This window comes from Plutella xylostella, chromosome 15 (genome assembly GCF_932276165.1).
Source record: "Plutella xylostella chromosome 15, ilPluXylo3.1, whole genome shotgun sequence".
NCBI classification, from domain to species: Eukaryota; Metazoa; Arthropoda; class Insecta; order Lepidoptera; family Plutellidae; genus Plutella; species Plutella xylostella.
In genome coordinates this window covers 6,581,738-6,598,243 of record NC_063995.1, presented here as the reverse complement: position 1 = coordinate 6,598,243, position 16,506 = coordinate 6,581,738, and the positions used below count along the sequence as shown (strand labels likewise).

Below are 16,506 nucleotides of genomic sequence, written 5' to 3'. Positions count from 1 at the left end.
TTTTCGTCTGAAGCACCGGAAAATCTATATTTTATAGTAATAGTATTGTATGACACACATCTAAGCTATTAGATACATATCAATTTTATTGTAAGGAAAATGTAATGAAATACGAATATAGAAAGTAATTCTTTCTTGATTGATGGCAGGTAACAAAAGCGTTTATGGAGATACTTACATTTGCTATCTATTCAGATATATCTGTGGGTAGGTACAGTAATCCGATAAGGCGCTTCGTCAAAACATCGATAATGTAGGTACGTCGTCTGTACGCGGGCACGCCATCAATGATGTCAATATTTGTGTGCAAGTTTACTACTTTCAGACTGTTAGAAATGCTAAATATACGTACATCGTACATAGTGATAACATTTTAGAGTGGACCCTGGGCAGGGTGGACACGGCAACAGGGGGCGGATGCGGAAAGATATCAAAAACATGCAAGACCTAGAGTGTCTAATTTAGCAGAAAATAACGAATCTATATCCATAGTCAATTCGTTGGTAATCATGATTTCATTGTGAGCTTCATTATGTACAAAGTACTAAGAACTTTCATAATACATTTAAACTAAAAACAATAAATAAAACTATAAAGGGAACTTCCCCCGACAGTTATTAACGTCCATTGTCACGATGCTTATCGGAAGGCCTGAACACTATACAATTCTAATTTTGGCTAGAGGCCAGCAAAAGTGGTTTCGCTGAACGTTTTGCACGCAAAACTTTCGTGTTTTATGCGCTCTGTGTGTCAGTCCCACGGCCCCAGCGATCCTGAACGCACGTCGATATCGCGCCTTATCCTACAGACACGAAGTTCAGTCTTCGTTCAAAAACGAAGTGCTTGTGTTTGGTGAAAGTTTTAAACGTGTTTTCGAACGACATGTTTGGATTGGGTTCCTGAATGTTGCACTCGTAGACCGTGACTTGTTTTGAATGTGAGTTTGATATTTTTCATCTAAGTTTCCACTGAACTTTTATCTGGCTACTTTCTGCATTCCATAAACTTAATCAAGTAATTACACCAATTAATCTTCGTACGGCGGGTAGTGCTGACTGCTGTATTAAAGAATCCTAATTCTATACATTTTTCGGGAGTAGGATCTCCGAAATACGTCAAATATCCCTATAAAAACACAAATCAATAGTAAGTGCAGCAAAGCTCTGCCTTTCCCTAATATACCCGCGGATAGAGTGGGTAACCCCTTTCGGCTTACTATAATGTCCTCCTAGCCGAATTTCGACCACGACGGCCAATCTCATTTGAGATCAACCATCTACGCAGGAGTAGATTATAGTGCCCAAGTGTGTGCGCAGTACACAGGAGCACTCTCTGTTCCATCACTCTCATAGCCCAATGGGACGGATTGACCGACACGACTGGAGAGAGCTAGGCGCAGAACCGACTGCTTTACATGCCCATCCGACAGCATGGATCGTTTCACTGTTTCGGACATCAGGTGATCAGCCTTACTTAGAACCACAATTTAGAAACACAAATTGATGGTCCCACCTGGGAATCGAACCCGGGACCTCTGGGTCATGAAGCGAAGCTTCTACCACTAGACCACAGAGGCAGTTACTAGTTAGAGCCTTACTATAAAACGTTTGCAACACCCTGTATTTACAGTTCATTAAAAAAGCGGTTAAACTTGCCTGAAGAGGAAGGAAGGTGAGGTTGTCAATAAGACTATCGATGGCGGCACTCGGCGGGCGCGCGAGGGGTTTATTTGCCCACGTCCTCGGCAAGTCAAGAGTCAACACGGGGAGGGCGACGCAAGAACAACTGAAGAACTGGTTCACTGAATATTCTGGCTGCCTGTTGATAACATACATAGGATTACGAATAATTGATTACATTTAAGAATATGATTCTTGCAAGTAAACGGTACCTACTCGTATAATATATAGCATTATCGCGCAAGCTTCCTGTCGCTTCTATTGGGTTTTCCTCGCTGATTCTATGATTCAGATAAGCTGAAACACGAGGATACTGCACACAAATATTTTCTCTATAATATTATTATTTAAAACCGAGTTTTTATTAAATAATTATTTATATATATATGTTTATAAGCGAGTTCATAAGGTTCACTATTAATAGAGGCCTGATGTTATCAGTATATACCCATAAAATACGCAATCTACATAGTATCACTATCTTGTTTTATGGTGAAGTAAACATCTACAGCTAACACTAACCTTTTTGGCTCACAAACACTACCATTTCCACAGCACAGCAAGTTGTATTTCTGTAGTGTTTCCATTAATTAATGGTCAGTTTATTTACGTAGTTCGCTGTAACTGAGCAACAATTAAAATGGCCGGATGGCTGTTAAACAAAGCAATAAAAGTTTCCAGTCGCGGACACAGACAGTGCGGCCACAGGGGAGTCACTAAGGACTCCCGCACACGGGCCACCGGCCACAACCACAAAACGCCGCCACTGGCATATTTCTTGTAATTTTCGTACATTTTATATACAGGGTGTTGCAAAATTGGTATACTAAGCCGAAACCTACATGTGCAGCATGGTATATCTAAGCCCGAAACTGAAATGAGAATTTGGAAATTCGTGAAAAAAAAATAATCAAGGCGTGAGTGTATGTGTATGTGTATTCTGGTAGGTACTAGTGTAGATACAGCTACGATTGTGCTATTTTTGAATGACTTTACTATCAATTTCATATTTTTAAAGACAATATTCACGTTACATAGGTACGTGAATATTGTCTTTAAATTATTAATTAGGTATATAGGATTATCTGTGGGGATTCCGGGATAAAAAAATATCTACTTATACAGCACAAAACAGATATCTGAATTCGTACAGATACGTAAAAAAACAATATTAGGTGGTTATAACACAGAAGCCAGCAGTTAGTTCAATTCTGTCATATTATACTCGTTAGTATGTGCATATTAAATAATGAATCAGTTAAGATACCGGCGGCGTTTGTAATGTCTGTATGTATACTTACTTACCTTTTTGTTCATCATAGTGCGGTTGTTTATTGTAATATATAAGTAAATATTTCTCGTTTGTTTTATTCCACTCATTCGTATTACTCACATCTACATAATTATGTACCTGAAAAGCTCAAACAATAACTTACATTCAGATGCAAATACGATGAGGCCGAGGTAAATGTTAGCTCAATGGCATATAAAATGATGATAATACGAACTATTATTGATGAGAAATACGTGCATTGAGTATACAGGGCTCCCGATCATATGCGACCTGGAAGCGAGTTATCTAAATCATGTACATGGACACTTATGAAGACATTGATAGCAAGTCTGACGGCAGAAATGGTAATTTTAGAGCTGTCAAACTATAAATGTTGTTATAAATAAAAAAAATTACGGGAACACTCATAGGGCCACTTGCAGAAACATATTAAATTTAGATTTAGTGTCAAATCTCGATTTAAGAAACGTCATTCCATATAAAATTTGACACTAAATCGAGATTTAGCACTAAATCTACATTTAGTATGTTGGTGCAAGTGGCCCATAGAGTTGAAGTTTAATTAAATAAATTAAGGTTTTGACAGCTCTAAAATTACAATTTCTGCCTTCAGAATAGCTATCAATTTCTTCATAAGTGTCCCTACATGATTTACACAACTCGACATCACTATACCTGTAGTGAATTTTACTATATGATAGGTAGTTTATGTAAGTAGTAGTAGTAGGTAGATATGATAGGTATTGTACTTTTCCAATCATTTACAATAAGGCATAACCTAATCTTAGTTACAAACCACTGACCATGATCACAAAAGCTGCCCACACTACAGCTAAACCGGTTTTTCATCTATTCACAGATACACATGTAAATAATGTCCTGATAATGTAGAGAAATCACAAAATATAGCAAAGAATTTTATATTAGTTAAAAAGATATTTAAATTCATCAATTAAATTTGTTATGCTTAATTTTTTTAACTTACTAAAGTGAAAGTTCATACGCCACTTGGGAGTCTCCTTCCGTGCACCCCACTAATAGCTGTGTACCTATCTATATCATACGCACAGACCCCGGGAAGTGCTTTCCAATATAGCAGATATTATTATAGCATTAAGCTAATGGTTGAGTTAACGATAATGTCGCCAAGACATAGGGTTACATAACTATATTGTCTATATACGTGTGTATACCTGATGTGTCAGTTATGTTATTGTGTGCGGGTTTACTGATGCGACCATTAGGTTGCTAGTCCACTAGTGCGGAGCGAGGAAGCGGAGCGGTGTGAGACGGAAAAATTGACTCCGTTCATGCAATTTGCGCTCCGCTCATCGGATCGCTCCGCTACCCCGCTCTGCCTATCGGCCTCAGGCTGCCTGTCCCCCAGTGTGGAGCAGAGCGGTGTGTGAGGTAAAAATTGACCAATGAGATTACATAAAAACTCCGCTCATGCAATTTGCGCTCCGCTCATTGGATAAGTTTTGCCCCGCACACCGCTCCGCTACCCCGATCCGCACTGGCGGACAGGCATCCTGAAGCTATGCTAATCGAAAAATATATTATTCTTTGTAAAATATAAGTAGGTACTACCTCAACTACCTGACACTCGTTAATATAGTTTTACACATAATTATGTAGCTACGCCGCGCCGTAGCTGCTACGATGATGCTACGAAGCAGCCGTAGCACATTTGTAGCAGCTTATAAATTTCCACGCAGTACGTTGCATTTGTAGCTTTAAAATGAACATTAACTTTCATAAAATAATTGATTTGTTAACATTTTATTGTTGGTATGTAGGTATTATTGTTTTTTTTAAACTTCTTAAGTACTTACAGGAAAATTTGTTGACTTTACGAATTTGTTATAATACGTTGATAGAACAACAGTTTCAATGACAGTAATCTGTTTGTTTGCTGCTCAATATTTTACTTGGAAAATACATTCTTAGAAAAATCTCAAAAAATATTCCATTTCCACTTGACATGTCGATCAAAATCACTTGAGTGAAGAAAACAAAACACTTTGAAAATTAAGTAATTCCTTATTGTATCATTATTATGATAAAACATGAATATCGATCAGTAGGTATTAATGAATTATTATCAGGCACGTGGCTACGCATTGGGATGAGAATAGAATATAATTATAGAATAGAATAGAATACGTTTATTCACGAGAAACAAGGTATACATAAGTTATTAAATACAGTAAAGTGACAGTCATGTTTCACCGAGTAATCGGTATGTAAAATTATATTGAGTGTGTAGAACATTAAATTTGTGACCTTACTAATATTTCTGGCTCAGCTATTCTTAATTTTTACAGGTTGTGTTGTAGTGAAGTTGAAGTGTAATTTTACTCCACTGTTATTCGTACAGTCCGAGGCAAAAAAATATACTAAAAGGTGCTGCAACCTCATGTGGTTTGCTATCATTTTGCACCTTGAAAGGTAAAAATATAGGTTTTTTTAGTATCAATAATATCATTTTGACAATATATCACCGTATCACCACATGACATGTGATATTATATGCTATTGTACGTTTTCTACACACGTGTGCACAAGTACACGAATATTCTCGACAAATGTACGAAATTGTACCTTGGGTTGGGGTTTGTGTTGTTCAAACGAGATAGCCTAGTGAACCGGAAAACGCCCGTCAAATTCATGTATTTTCATGCAAATATCATTGGACACATCCTGGCAATAGCACGATTTATTAAGTAAGACTATTGACTAACTATTCTTATTTATTTTATTCTAGATAGCTGATCCCGCGCGCTTTGCTTTGCCTTAAAAAGTTTTCCCGTGGGAATTCCGGGATAAAAAGTAGCATATGTTCTTTCCCAGGGTCTAAATCGTATATTTACCAAATTTCATTCAAATCCGTTCAGTAGTTTTGGCGTGAAAGAGTAACAGACAGACATACACAGTTACTTTCGCATTTATAATATTAGTTATGATAGTACATGCACCTAGCTCACTCAAATAAAATAAATATATATATGTTCAGCGTCGTAATAACATTTTGAGATTTTAACCGGCATCCAATCAGGAAAGGGAAGCTGTCCGCTTCACGACGATTTGAAGCTAAACCGAACCAATACTCGCGCGAAAATGAATCGAACTCAACTCAATATCATTTCCGAGACCGCCATTTTCGACAGCTTCCGGCGAATTTGGACTTTCATCGGAAACGGAATTCGTTCATAAATTTTTAATAAAATTCTAGCAAACGGCTAAACTCGTAAATAGTCTACTGCAGGACATGGGCCTCCTCCAAGACTGGAGGGTTATTGTCGTATTCTACGGCCGGTGCGGTTGGAAACTAATCTAACTAATATTTTGGTTGTACTTATAATATCAGTAATTATTAACGACCGATAGGTAATACACAAGGTAAACTAGAGAACGTTGATTATGGAACTCTCACAGCAGCAGCTTTTTAAAATCTTACTACCTAATCGTATTCAATATGTTTTGATATTAATAATGTATTAAAATTATTCAAATCCTCTGTGTTCAAAGATATTAATAATTAAATTCAAATTAAGCTTAAACTGAAATCAATGTGACCACACTCTGTCGGGCGAAACCGCCGGAAATTGAACTATTAATTTAAATAATTTAGCAAATTTAAATCGTTTCATCCGGGTATTTACATTTCTATATCGAAATAGCTTTCTTGGCCTCTGATCCTTCTAGGATTGACGTCGTCTGCATAATTATGCATTTTATGCTTGTAGTTTTTACTAGCCATGGCTGCATCCACAGTAGGCAAACGGTTTGCCAGCGTATGTCGTTTTATCTTGCTGAGTGTTTGCTAGTTTTCAGCGTTAGATCTGCAGTGTAAGACGTGCCTGTTAATGAACTAACACTTTCCCTACTGGGGACGCAGCATCTATGTAAAAAAAATTACCTCTATGACCTCTAGAGACTCTATGGACCGCCTTCATCCAAGCCCTTGGTCCAATAAGTTCCGTGTTTCACTTATAAATTACACATTACAGTTTTTTCCGGCTATCCATACCACAGCTATCGCTTTAACTTGTAAGCTGCCTAAGCGCGTATTCTGCAAGCGATTAGTTATAGTATTATTAATAGGTTGGCCTAGCGTTGGCCAGTGTGTAAATAAGGTATCAGATTCAAAGCGATACTAGCAAAACGGGACAACTGCAGTCCAGGCCGCCGTCGCCGTCGCCGCCGCCGGGCTCACGCGGCGCGCCCCCGCTGCGACATTAACCCTCAAATGGATAAGCGATGGCCACCAGCGGGGCCCGGCGGGAACCAATATTGTGCTGAACGCTAATTGGCAGATAGATTTCTGGGTCATCTGTTTGCGTTAGACAATTGAAGGGTTGGAGAAGACATAAGTAATGTCGTGAAGTTTCTGTGGAGTTTTATAAATATACTAAATTACTTATACTTTTTTTTAATTTGGACTAGAAACACTTAATTGTAGGCATAGAACAACGCGGACTCGGGTGCACTACTCTACGTAGGGTGTACTGTACACTGTACCACAAAGATCACTATTAAATATCACTTTAAAAAATGCCATGCGTGTGCCAAGATACAAGGTTATTACAACTTATAGACAAAGTTATAATAGTTATCCTTTGATGAAAACCATATTACCTACTTCATTAGTGCCAACACAATACAATATAGGTATGTACGAGTATACCCAGGACTCGGAATGAGTAAATCAGTGTCGGGCGGCCCGCTGACGCTGAGCCCGCGATCCCGGATTTGCTCAACGATACAGAAACTCTCGCCAGACTGCTCACGACCGCTTTTGTTTCTCTCTTTTCATTGCTTTGCCGATTTGGTAGATCTCCAAGTAGGTAATTGTGTTTTTTTTACAATACCTACTTACTTACATTACAATGCAATATTTATTTGCATCATTAATTAATTAAAATACCTGCACGAGAACTTATGATTATAACTTACGTAAGTACACAGATCTTTTTATTCCTTTACGACATAAGTAAATATTTTAATTTAAAAACTCGAAGGGTTAGTCATAGTTGACAAGAAATGTAGTATTACAGTATTTAACCCGTTTTTTGAATGAGTACATACACATAGATTAAAGTACAAAACTAGAATCTACATTTGTAGTTTTCCTCACTATAATTGTATTTAAATTCCTCATTTCTAAAGAATTCATTGGTACATGGCAGGATTCGAACCCACGGCCTCACGAATAAGAGCAGAGACCTTATCCGTTTCACAACCAAGTGAACTACGACTCCATACTTACCTAACTATACATACGAAACTAATTAAACTGTAAATTTTGCGAAGAATATAACAAACCATCTGAGTTATCACAATAAAGTGAATGAAGCGAGGCAAAAGTATCATTGCTAGCACCCAGCGTAGGTACCTACCTACCCCTTTATAAATGGACTTTCCTTTAAACTCACTGTAGCAGCACTAATAATAAGAAAAATGAAAGCTTCACGATGAAAAATAACCCCTTTGTAGTCGCGTCACGTCGCGTATCACTGTGTCAATTTGTTGCGTCTGTCTGTCCTCACATCTGTGTATTTGTTTTATACACTGTTGTGTGGAGTGTGTATGTTATATGTGGTGAGTGCACAATCAGGGGTGCCAGGCAATGTATAGGCAGTGTCAGTGGTGCATGCTGGAAAGAGCCTTCTCGAGACTAACTAAGTAGCTAATCCTAACCACGGACGGTTCAGTCCAGCTCAACACGACACCCAACACGATATATTTTGAGAACTTCAAAAAAATAATGTTGAATAAATCCATGTTAATAATCTTAAAACTAAATACCTATAATAACTAGTTAATTTTTATTTCAGTGACAGCAGCGGGCGGCATGGCGGCCTCGGGCGGCGGGGGACCGGGTACGTTTAAGTAGTCTATATTTTTATTATTATTATTTATTAAACTACCCTATTCTCTTCAGAATTGCTTCAGCAGTTGACGAAGTTACAATATACAAGCTGGTCTTGTTATGAATCTATGAATATGCTAACAAAGCTATGTATAAATCGATACTAACGAACTGGACGATGCATTCTATGTTTCTTTTCGTTGAATAACAACTGGTTGGTGACCGGGTACAATAAGTATACCTATACTATACGTAGTACTAGATGATGGGCAAATAACAAAGATTAGAAATAGGTACTTAGTTAAATATATTTTATTATATACGAAACAAAATGGAAAGGGAAAGCAATGTTACACAGTTTATTGAAGCAAGCGGCGAAGTAATATTGTCTAAGGCAGAAGCAGTTAAGAAAAAAACCCTTTAAAATGCAGATTCACTTAGCCGTAAACTTGATACCGGGAAGCTAAGATGGTAATGTCTTTCCAAGTTGAGGCTATTAACTATTTGCTAACTTTTCAGAAACAGCTGCTGGAAACAGGTCGTTTATTAACGAATGCTTTTATTACAATTACCTGTGACGTTTTTTGTAATACGATATGAAATGAAATGAAATAGAATATTTATTTAAGTATACATATGTGACATAGGTACAGGTAACAGGTATACACTATACAGGTTGGAAATATAAGTCGCAGTTTCCACCCTGTCGGTACCTGCTTACTTAAAATACTTACGTTCTGCTCACCGTGGGCAGTACTTGGTTGACAAATCCTAAGTCCTCCTCTAGTGTTGTTACGAGAGCTAAGAAGAAGATCTACAAATATTTTTTATTATGAGTAGTGATATGGATGCGTGGATCGATGTTCCATTGCATAAAATCGTAAAGATGACGTTCGCATCTTCTGATCGTAAACCACAGAAGCCACTTAAAGACGCATATTATTACTCCATACGTGTGATATAATGGGTATGCGAGTTCTCTAGAGGAGACCACTAACAGGTAGAGAGGGACGCGCTCTAGCTTCCTGGACGGATGGCCGTCTTGACGGGTGATAGGATGCCCAAGGGTGAGGACAGAGTGTTGTGAGTTATGACGATCCTTGGTACAGGCCTATCTCCAGCAGTCACTATAGGCTGATTATAATAGAAACTGCTTTTCTTCAATAATCAGTTACGATCACTAAAGCTATCTCGATCACGGATGCTTCATAAAGAGGACAAAAATTCTCACATACTTAATTAATTCAACACCATTGCATTGTTTATAATAGTTGTTTCCGCCTTGTCCGAACTGACCTGGGTAAAAGTACGTACGTAGTAACAATGTCTAATTATAACGTTATTGGAAGTTGTATCGGTATGAATAGTAGGTAATTTAGTAGTACTATTAGATATAGGTACTAATGTGCACAAACAGCTGCGTAGATACAATAACAAGACGTGGCTTTTACGACGCGTTTAAACGTTTTCGTTGGTAAACAGAAAAGTCATAAATATAAAATAAGTTGATCTATTCTAGTAACATTCTTTATTGAACAGAGCTGTCGATATTTGTGAACTTTTGGCATAAGTATATTGGTTAGGGCGCCTTCAAATTAGTCGCTAAGTGTCGCGCGGCTGCAGCGCTGCTGCAGCGCTGCAGCCGCGCTGCTGTCAAAATCCATATAAATTTTGTAATTTAAAAGATGCGCGACTGCAGCGCCGCAGCAGCGCTGCAGTCGCGCGTTAATAATTTATATGGAATTTAGACAGCCGCGCGACACTTAGCGACTAATTTGAAGGCGCCCTTAGTTTCATAATGTCTTTCTAGACAGTGTATACCCATATTGAACACCTGTAAAAATTACTTATGGATGCAATAAAAGATTGAGTATTGAGTATTGAGTACCTATAAGTGTCCATCACTGATGGTTTCATTTATATTATCTCCAACGAGTAGAAAAAAGTATCTAAAATATATTTTGTTACCTAGTGATTGTTTACGAATAAAACTCTACCCTGTTTACTCACTTTTTTACATATACATAATAATATTCAACGTTTCAACCAGATGGAACCTTGTTCTGTTTCATGCCCCCTGATGCAGCTCAGTGGGTGAAACGTCCAGCGAGGGCGTCCCACGCTTCATAGCTCGCTGACTGGCACACGCCGCTCCATGCTTGTTGTCTCGTGGGATCACTCGAGCGAACACTGTGAGGGCTAATCAGATGTATTTAATCAACCACAAAAACAAGGCACATGTAAAACAGTGGTTTAGCGCTGTTGAATACTTTATGCATCTGTCGTACACTTATTAAAATGATTTAAAGAATTTTATATTAAATCCACAACCTGGATTAATAACTAAACCTACCCTATGTAAAGAATGTTATTTTTTTAATAAGTAGGTAGGTAGGTACAGGATGTTGAAAGCAAATTTTCAAAAGTCGTACTACCTAGACCAAAAATTGTTCAGCCAACCGACCTCTTAGTCTCCCTATTTGGCTTACAATCTATACCATTTTTAGACGGGGTATACATATATACCCATCCACATCTACAATGGCATCCAACTTTGTTTGCATGAAGAGCGCTGGCACTAATGTTCTTTTTGTGCCATATTTTACGGGAACAGAAGCTGATTTTCTATTTAGCCCACACGCTTTCCTTGGTTCAATAGAGCTTTTGATTTGTTATTTCTGCATCTAATTAACTCTACATACTTATTGAAATAATAAAAACTGGGTTTCAGAGAAGGCCCTAAACTATGTGTACATATTCATATTCCGTATAATTAATGCACTTACATAACCGTAGAACTAACCGATAACGATCAATGCTAACAATACTACCGGAGCTTCTTAAAACCTATCACGTTTGTTAACCTATCCCAGCTTACTTTTGTGTAAACTTCCATTTATTTGTAGCTGATAACTTTATTCGATGTGGTGATGTAAGTGAGATTTATACATAACATTCCATAGTTGTTGCATCAAAAGCTGCATTTCCTCAGTCAAGCAAGTTGATACGGAAACAGAAACATATTGTATAATTTCCTTTGACAATACCAAGAAGTCTCATGTCCCCTGACAATGCATCTTGTTTGATACACTCCTAGCCGTGGTTGAGAACTGTATGAGATATTATCAACATTTTATGGTATGGCAGAGATCAATTCTTCTTTCATCATCATCTTCATCATACATGCCTTCATTTATTATCTGCTGAAATATTGTAACATTCTTGCTTTGAAGTAGCTGTAACAATAACGTAACAGAATAGAGTTTCATAAAGCCGTGATTGTTTGCGTGCGGCGGCCCGTGGTTGAGGTAGCTCGATTGTACTTCGACTAACAGAATAGTTAGTAAAGGGACTTTGGATAATACATTCTGTCTTAATTAAAGTGCTTTGGATAGTAAGGTAAGTACGCGCAACAAAGCTTTTCCAAAGTTCGAACGAACCTGAAGTATCGGCATCGTTGCGTATAGCCGATAGATAGAATATTCTTTATTTGGACACACATATGAAATAAACTTACCTACATAACTTAAATACTAGTAGGTATGTTAAGTTCTGAAATTACAGGCAATCGGTTAGGTCGCTTTGCAACCAAGGCAACTATAGATGTGTTACTAATACCTACTAAGCAAGGTGGTGCTAATTTCTGGGCATAATCATACCAACTATGGTTTTAATGGCAGAAATTTTACTGATTTCAATTATTTAATTCTATGGGACTAAAAACATGATAATTTAATAAAATAAAATTTCGTTTTGTAATAGCTACATACTGTGAGGTGCGCCTAGTGACCGCTAAAGTAACCTAGCAACAGCCCTACAAAGGGTATCGTACGTTGATTGTATTTGGATGGTGGGTTGTAATTATAGAAAAAAAAACTGTATTAAGTTTGTCTTTGTAAAATTGTATATAATGTGCAATAGAGTGATGATTGTTATTTGTCGGCAGGGCGCGGCCGCCTGGAGACCATGGAGGAGCTGCCCTCGGCCGTCGGGGATGAAGACCCGCATCCTGACACTGTGAGTTGCAACATTTATATACGATTTCGACAATTTATCCAAAGATTATTTAAAGGTAGCATCCTTTAAATTTCCTATAGTATAATATAAACATACTCTATCCACCCGCAACTTTAAACAGGTATGCCATACCTAATTAGGTATTATGCAAAATATGCATAAACTTGCTTAACTCTCGCGACATGCTTACGGTGTAAATAAGCACTACTAATGATAAGTTTCAGCTTCAGTTTAGAAGTTGGTATAAACGCGTGCAACGCCAAGTTAGACTGAATTTGTAGAATTAATCCGCGCGACGTACAACAGATGTATTGAACACTTAAGGAACGACAGTTTCAAATGGGAGTGCACAAAAGATTTGCAGCAGATACTCCAACATCAGTTAAATCTAAAAGCAAAGGCGGTTTGTAAACAACGACTCGTGTTCGTGTCGCACCATGCGCCGGCATGTGGCGGTCCACCCCGCCCCCCCCTCGCTGATGTACTGCGGGCGCCGGAGGGGGGTGGCAGCAGACTGTTTACCAGTGGCTCCGGTGTTCGCTTCGCCATCTATGATCAAATGAAAAGCATTTGATTTCTTTGAAAGTTGCAGACGATCTCGATTCTCGAACAAAAGGCAGCGAGCGAGCCAAATTGACCGTCCGTAGATTTAACTCCTTTGATATTTTATACGCAGGTGTTCAATGTAGATATGGATTCTAAATTGAATCCATACTACCTACATATAGTAAATAATATATAAAACGTTTGCGTTATTACTAATGAATGACAATGGATGATGAACATTAAAGTAGTATATGCAATTGTAACTTCACAAAAAAATACAAATTTTCAAGCGTCTAATCAGGATACTTTACCTGTAAGAACCTAGCGTTATTTTTTGCAGACAGATTTCCACGGCCCAACTCAAACTTATATCGCCTCTTGTTTCACTTGGCTATCAAGAACAACAGCCAAAGTGTCGTTATCTTATTATAGCTTAGAGACTCACACGCTATTCTTGCCTAGACAAACAAAAAGGATCACTTTATTTTTGCACCATTAACTGAAAAAGTTATCTTCCCAAGCCCTATCTTAAGATTGAATCTCCAAATAGGTTTCTTTTTAAAAGGCTCCTTTAGAACCTGAATATCGAATAAATTACAAGTACTTACTAGTTGTAGGCGAAGAGAATCTCATTGATGTAAGTTTAATGCGTGATTTTTAAATGTGTCTCTCCAGATTGCAGTTATCTGCGTAAATTTTTATTTTTCAATTTTGTAGAATAAAACACAATTTTTAGATTGTATATAAAGCCGCATAGTTTCCATGTAATGTCTATGTCTACTACAAGCTTCTACTAAAATTATTGCCGACCCTTGTCAAGCTTTCACTCTGTAATTGTTTTTTCTTCCCCTATATGTACTTTAGTTAGTTTTCAGTTTATAAATTACGACACTTCACTGTTTCAGTAGGAAGAGGGAATAACAGTTATTGTCTGTATTTGAGGTACTATGGAAGTAACACTAGGTTTCCTTTACTCTCAGCGAAATACTAAAAATCGAACATAAATAAAAATCGAACATAAATAAAAATCGAAGATACATGATTTTTCGATGTGGCATGGTTAAAATGACTGCAGTACTTCTTATTCTGGCGCTTGAAATTCAATCTACGGCAATCTATGGCAATAATTTCAATCCCTGTCAGTCGTAACGACTCCCACAAACACTTTAGTGCTACTTAAAAGGTGAATCTCCGCAATTATCTCTGTTACAATGTAAGGTGAGCTCACTCCATCTGATTCTGTGGAATTAATTTTATGGAGGTCATTATTAGCAAACTTAACATAATGTATTTTACGCACAAATTCTCGTTTAGATGAGTGCACTACACCCCGCGGCATTAAGTCTCGAATCTCATTTGATGTGACTCCGGTACATCAGCATAATAAGGTTCATCGCCGTTAGTACTTTCATAAAATTCAAGTAGTGTGTATTTGTAAATTTATTTAAATAAAAAATAAAATAATTTGTACCTACTTATGTAGGAACATGGCTGGCTACAATGTTTACAGTTTTTAATTTGTTCCTGATACTTAATAGTTAAATTGAAATCAGGATAGCTAGATAGATAGATCGCAGTCAATCCTAATCAGGAATATCAGGATTGTAGTTCTTAAGGAGAAGGAAAGAGAAACAAAACATAAAATACACCTGCTTTACTATTATAAATGAATGAGGGTTTTTTATTCCGTGTCAATTTTATAGATAGTTTTAACCTACCCAACTTAATTAAAGTTATTATTACTTTAAAGAAACAAATGACACCAAAATGAAAATTCCAGAGCAGGGTACCGGGCAACAGTCGGTAATAATCGTCAGAAAGAAGAAAAACAGACGGCTGTTTAGACCTACCGAGAGACTCCGGGTTATTATTCAACGTACGCGATAAAGGGTACCGGGGTTCCCCAGGGAGCAGCGAGCCCGAGGTTCCGTAGGCCGGCCATTTATTACTGTTTTATCAGCCATTTGAACCTACCTAACGACATAAATAATAATAATTTTACGGAAGGATGTACCGTGCCTACCAATTATCATATTATCTTCATTAAAAGTAAAGGAAAAACAAAAAAAAACGTGCTGGAACTTTCTGACTCAGTGGGTCATCCTGAACGACTTTTGTTCTACGGCTTCTGTGATTTTCCGAAAAAAACATGTCCCCCAGTAAAAAGTTACGTGACCATCAAGATTTTTATGAAGAAACAACTTTTTTTTCACGAATTACCCAAGTCGTAGAACAAAAGTTGTTCAGATTATCCCTCCGGGACGCCCCCTTTTGGCTTGGTATACCACTTTTGCAAACACCCTGTATCCTAACTAATATTATAAATGCGAAAGTAACTGTGTCTGTCTGTTATACTCTTTCACGCGAAAACTACTGAACGGATTTGAATAAAATTTGGTATACACAGGGTCTAGACCCTGACAAAGAACATAGGCTACCTTTTATGGAAAAACTTTTAAGGTGAATCGAAGATCGCGGAAACAACTAGCATCAAATATTAGTCTTAGCAGTAGGCGAACCCCTTTGTTTGACTCTGAAATTAAAAAGGAATTTACAAAAGACTTATGTATATTTCTCGTGCTTTTATTCCCAAAAGAACGTTTTTTTAATACATCCTGTGCTAATAGGGTCTGAAAAGTTTCAGTTTCGCTAATGTACCTGTCTGTAATAATAATTTAAATAATTTATTTAAAGTTGGTCTCATCGGACGTGCCTCGGGCCCTCGAGTGAGAGGAATATGACTTGGATAAAATATGATTCTGGGTTAGGGAGGTACCTTAGGTTAGGTAATAGGTACCTACGGTATATCGCTGCTTATACTACTCACTCGCATATGCAATATGGTATCTCATTATTATTTTACTTGTACTTTAGTAACAAAGTAAAGTATATATATTTTTTTAATTTCCTTTATAAATTATAAGAATATGCTCTATAATCAAGTAATAGCAGCAAATTATAATTTTATGTTAGAGATCGTTCCCTATAAGTAGTTAGGTTATAATCAGTTTATGTTGCATTGATGTTTAACCCGTATCCTATTTTATGAGCCACTGAAGGCGTCCAATTGCTGATGATTTATTCTGAAGCATCTA

The 16,506-nt window shown here is 37.4% G+C and overlaps 1 protein-coding gene across 2 annotated transcripts in view; it reads left to right on the top strand.

Moving 5' to 3' along the window:
• Window positions 1-549: 549 nt before the first annotated feature.
• LOC105382561 (adenylyl cyclase 78C) overlaps window positions 550-16,506 on the top strand; it is a 45,936-nt gene continuing 29,979 nt past the window's right edge. For both annotated transcript variants that reach the window (XM_048626005.1, XM_048626004.1), the window contains exons 1-3: window positions 550-937; window positions 8,814-8,858; window positions 12,795-12,865. In XM_048626005.1, the coding sequence (XP_048481962.1) occupies window positions 8,831-8,858; window positions 12,795-12,865 (99 nt within the window). In that variant the 5' untranslated portion in view covers window positions 550-937; window positions 8,814-8,830. The remainder of the gene's footprint in view (window positions 938-8,813; window positions 8,859-12,794; window positions 12,866-16,506) is intronic.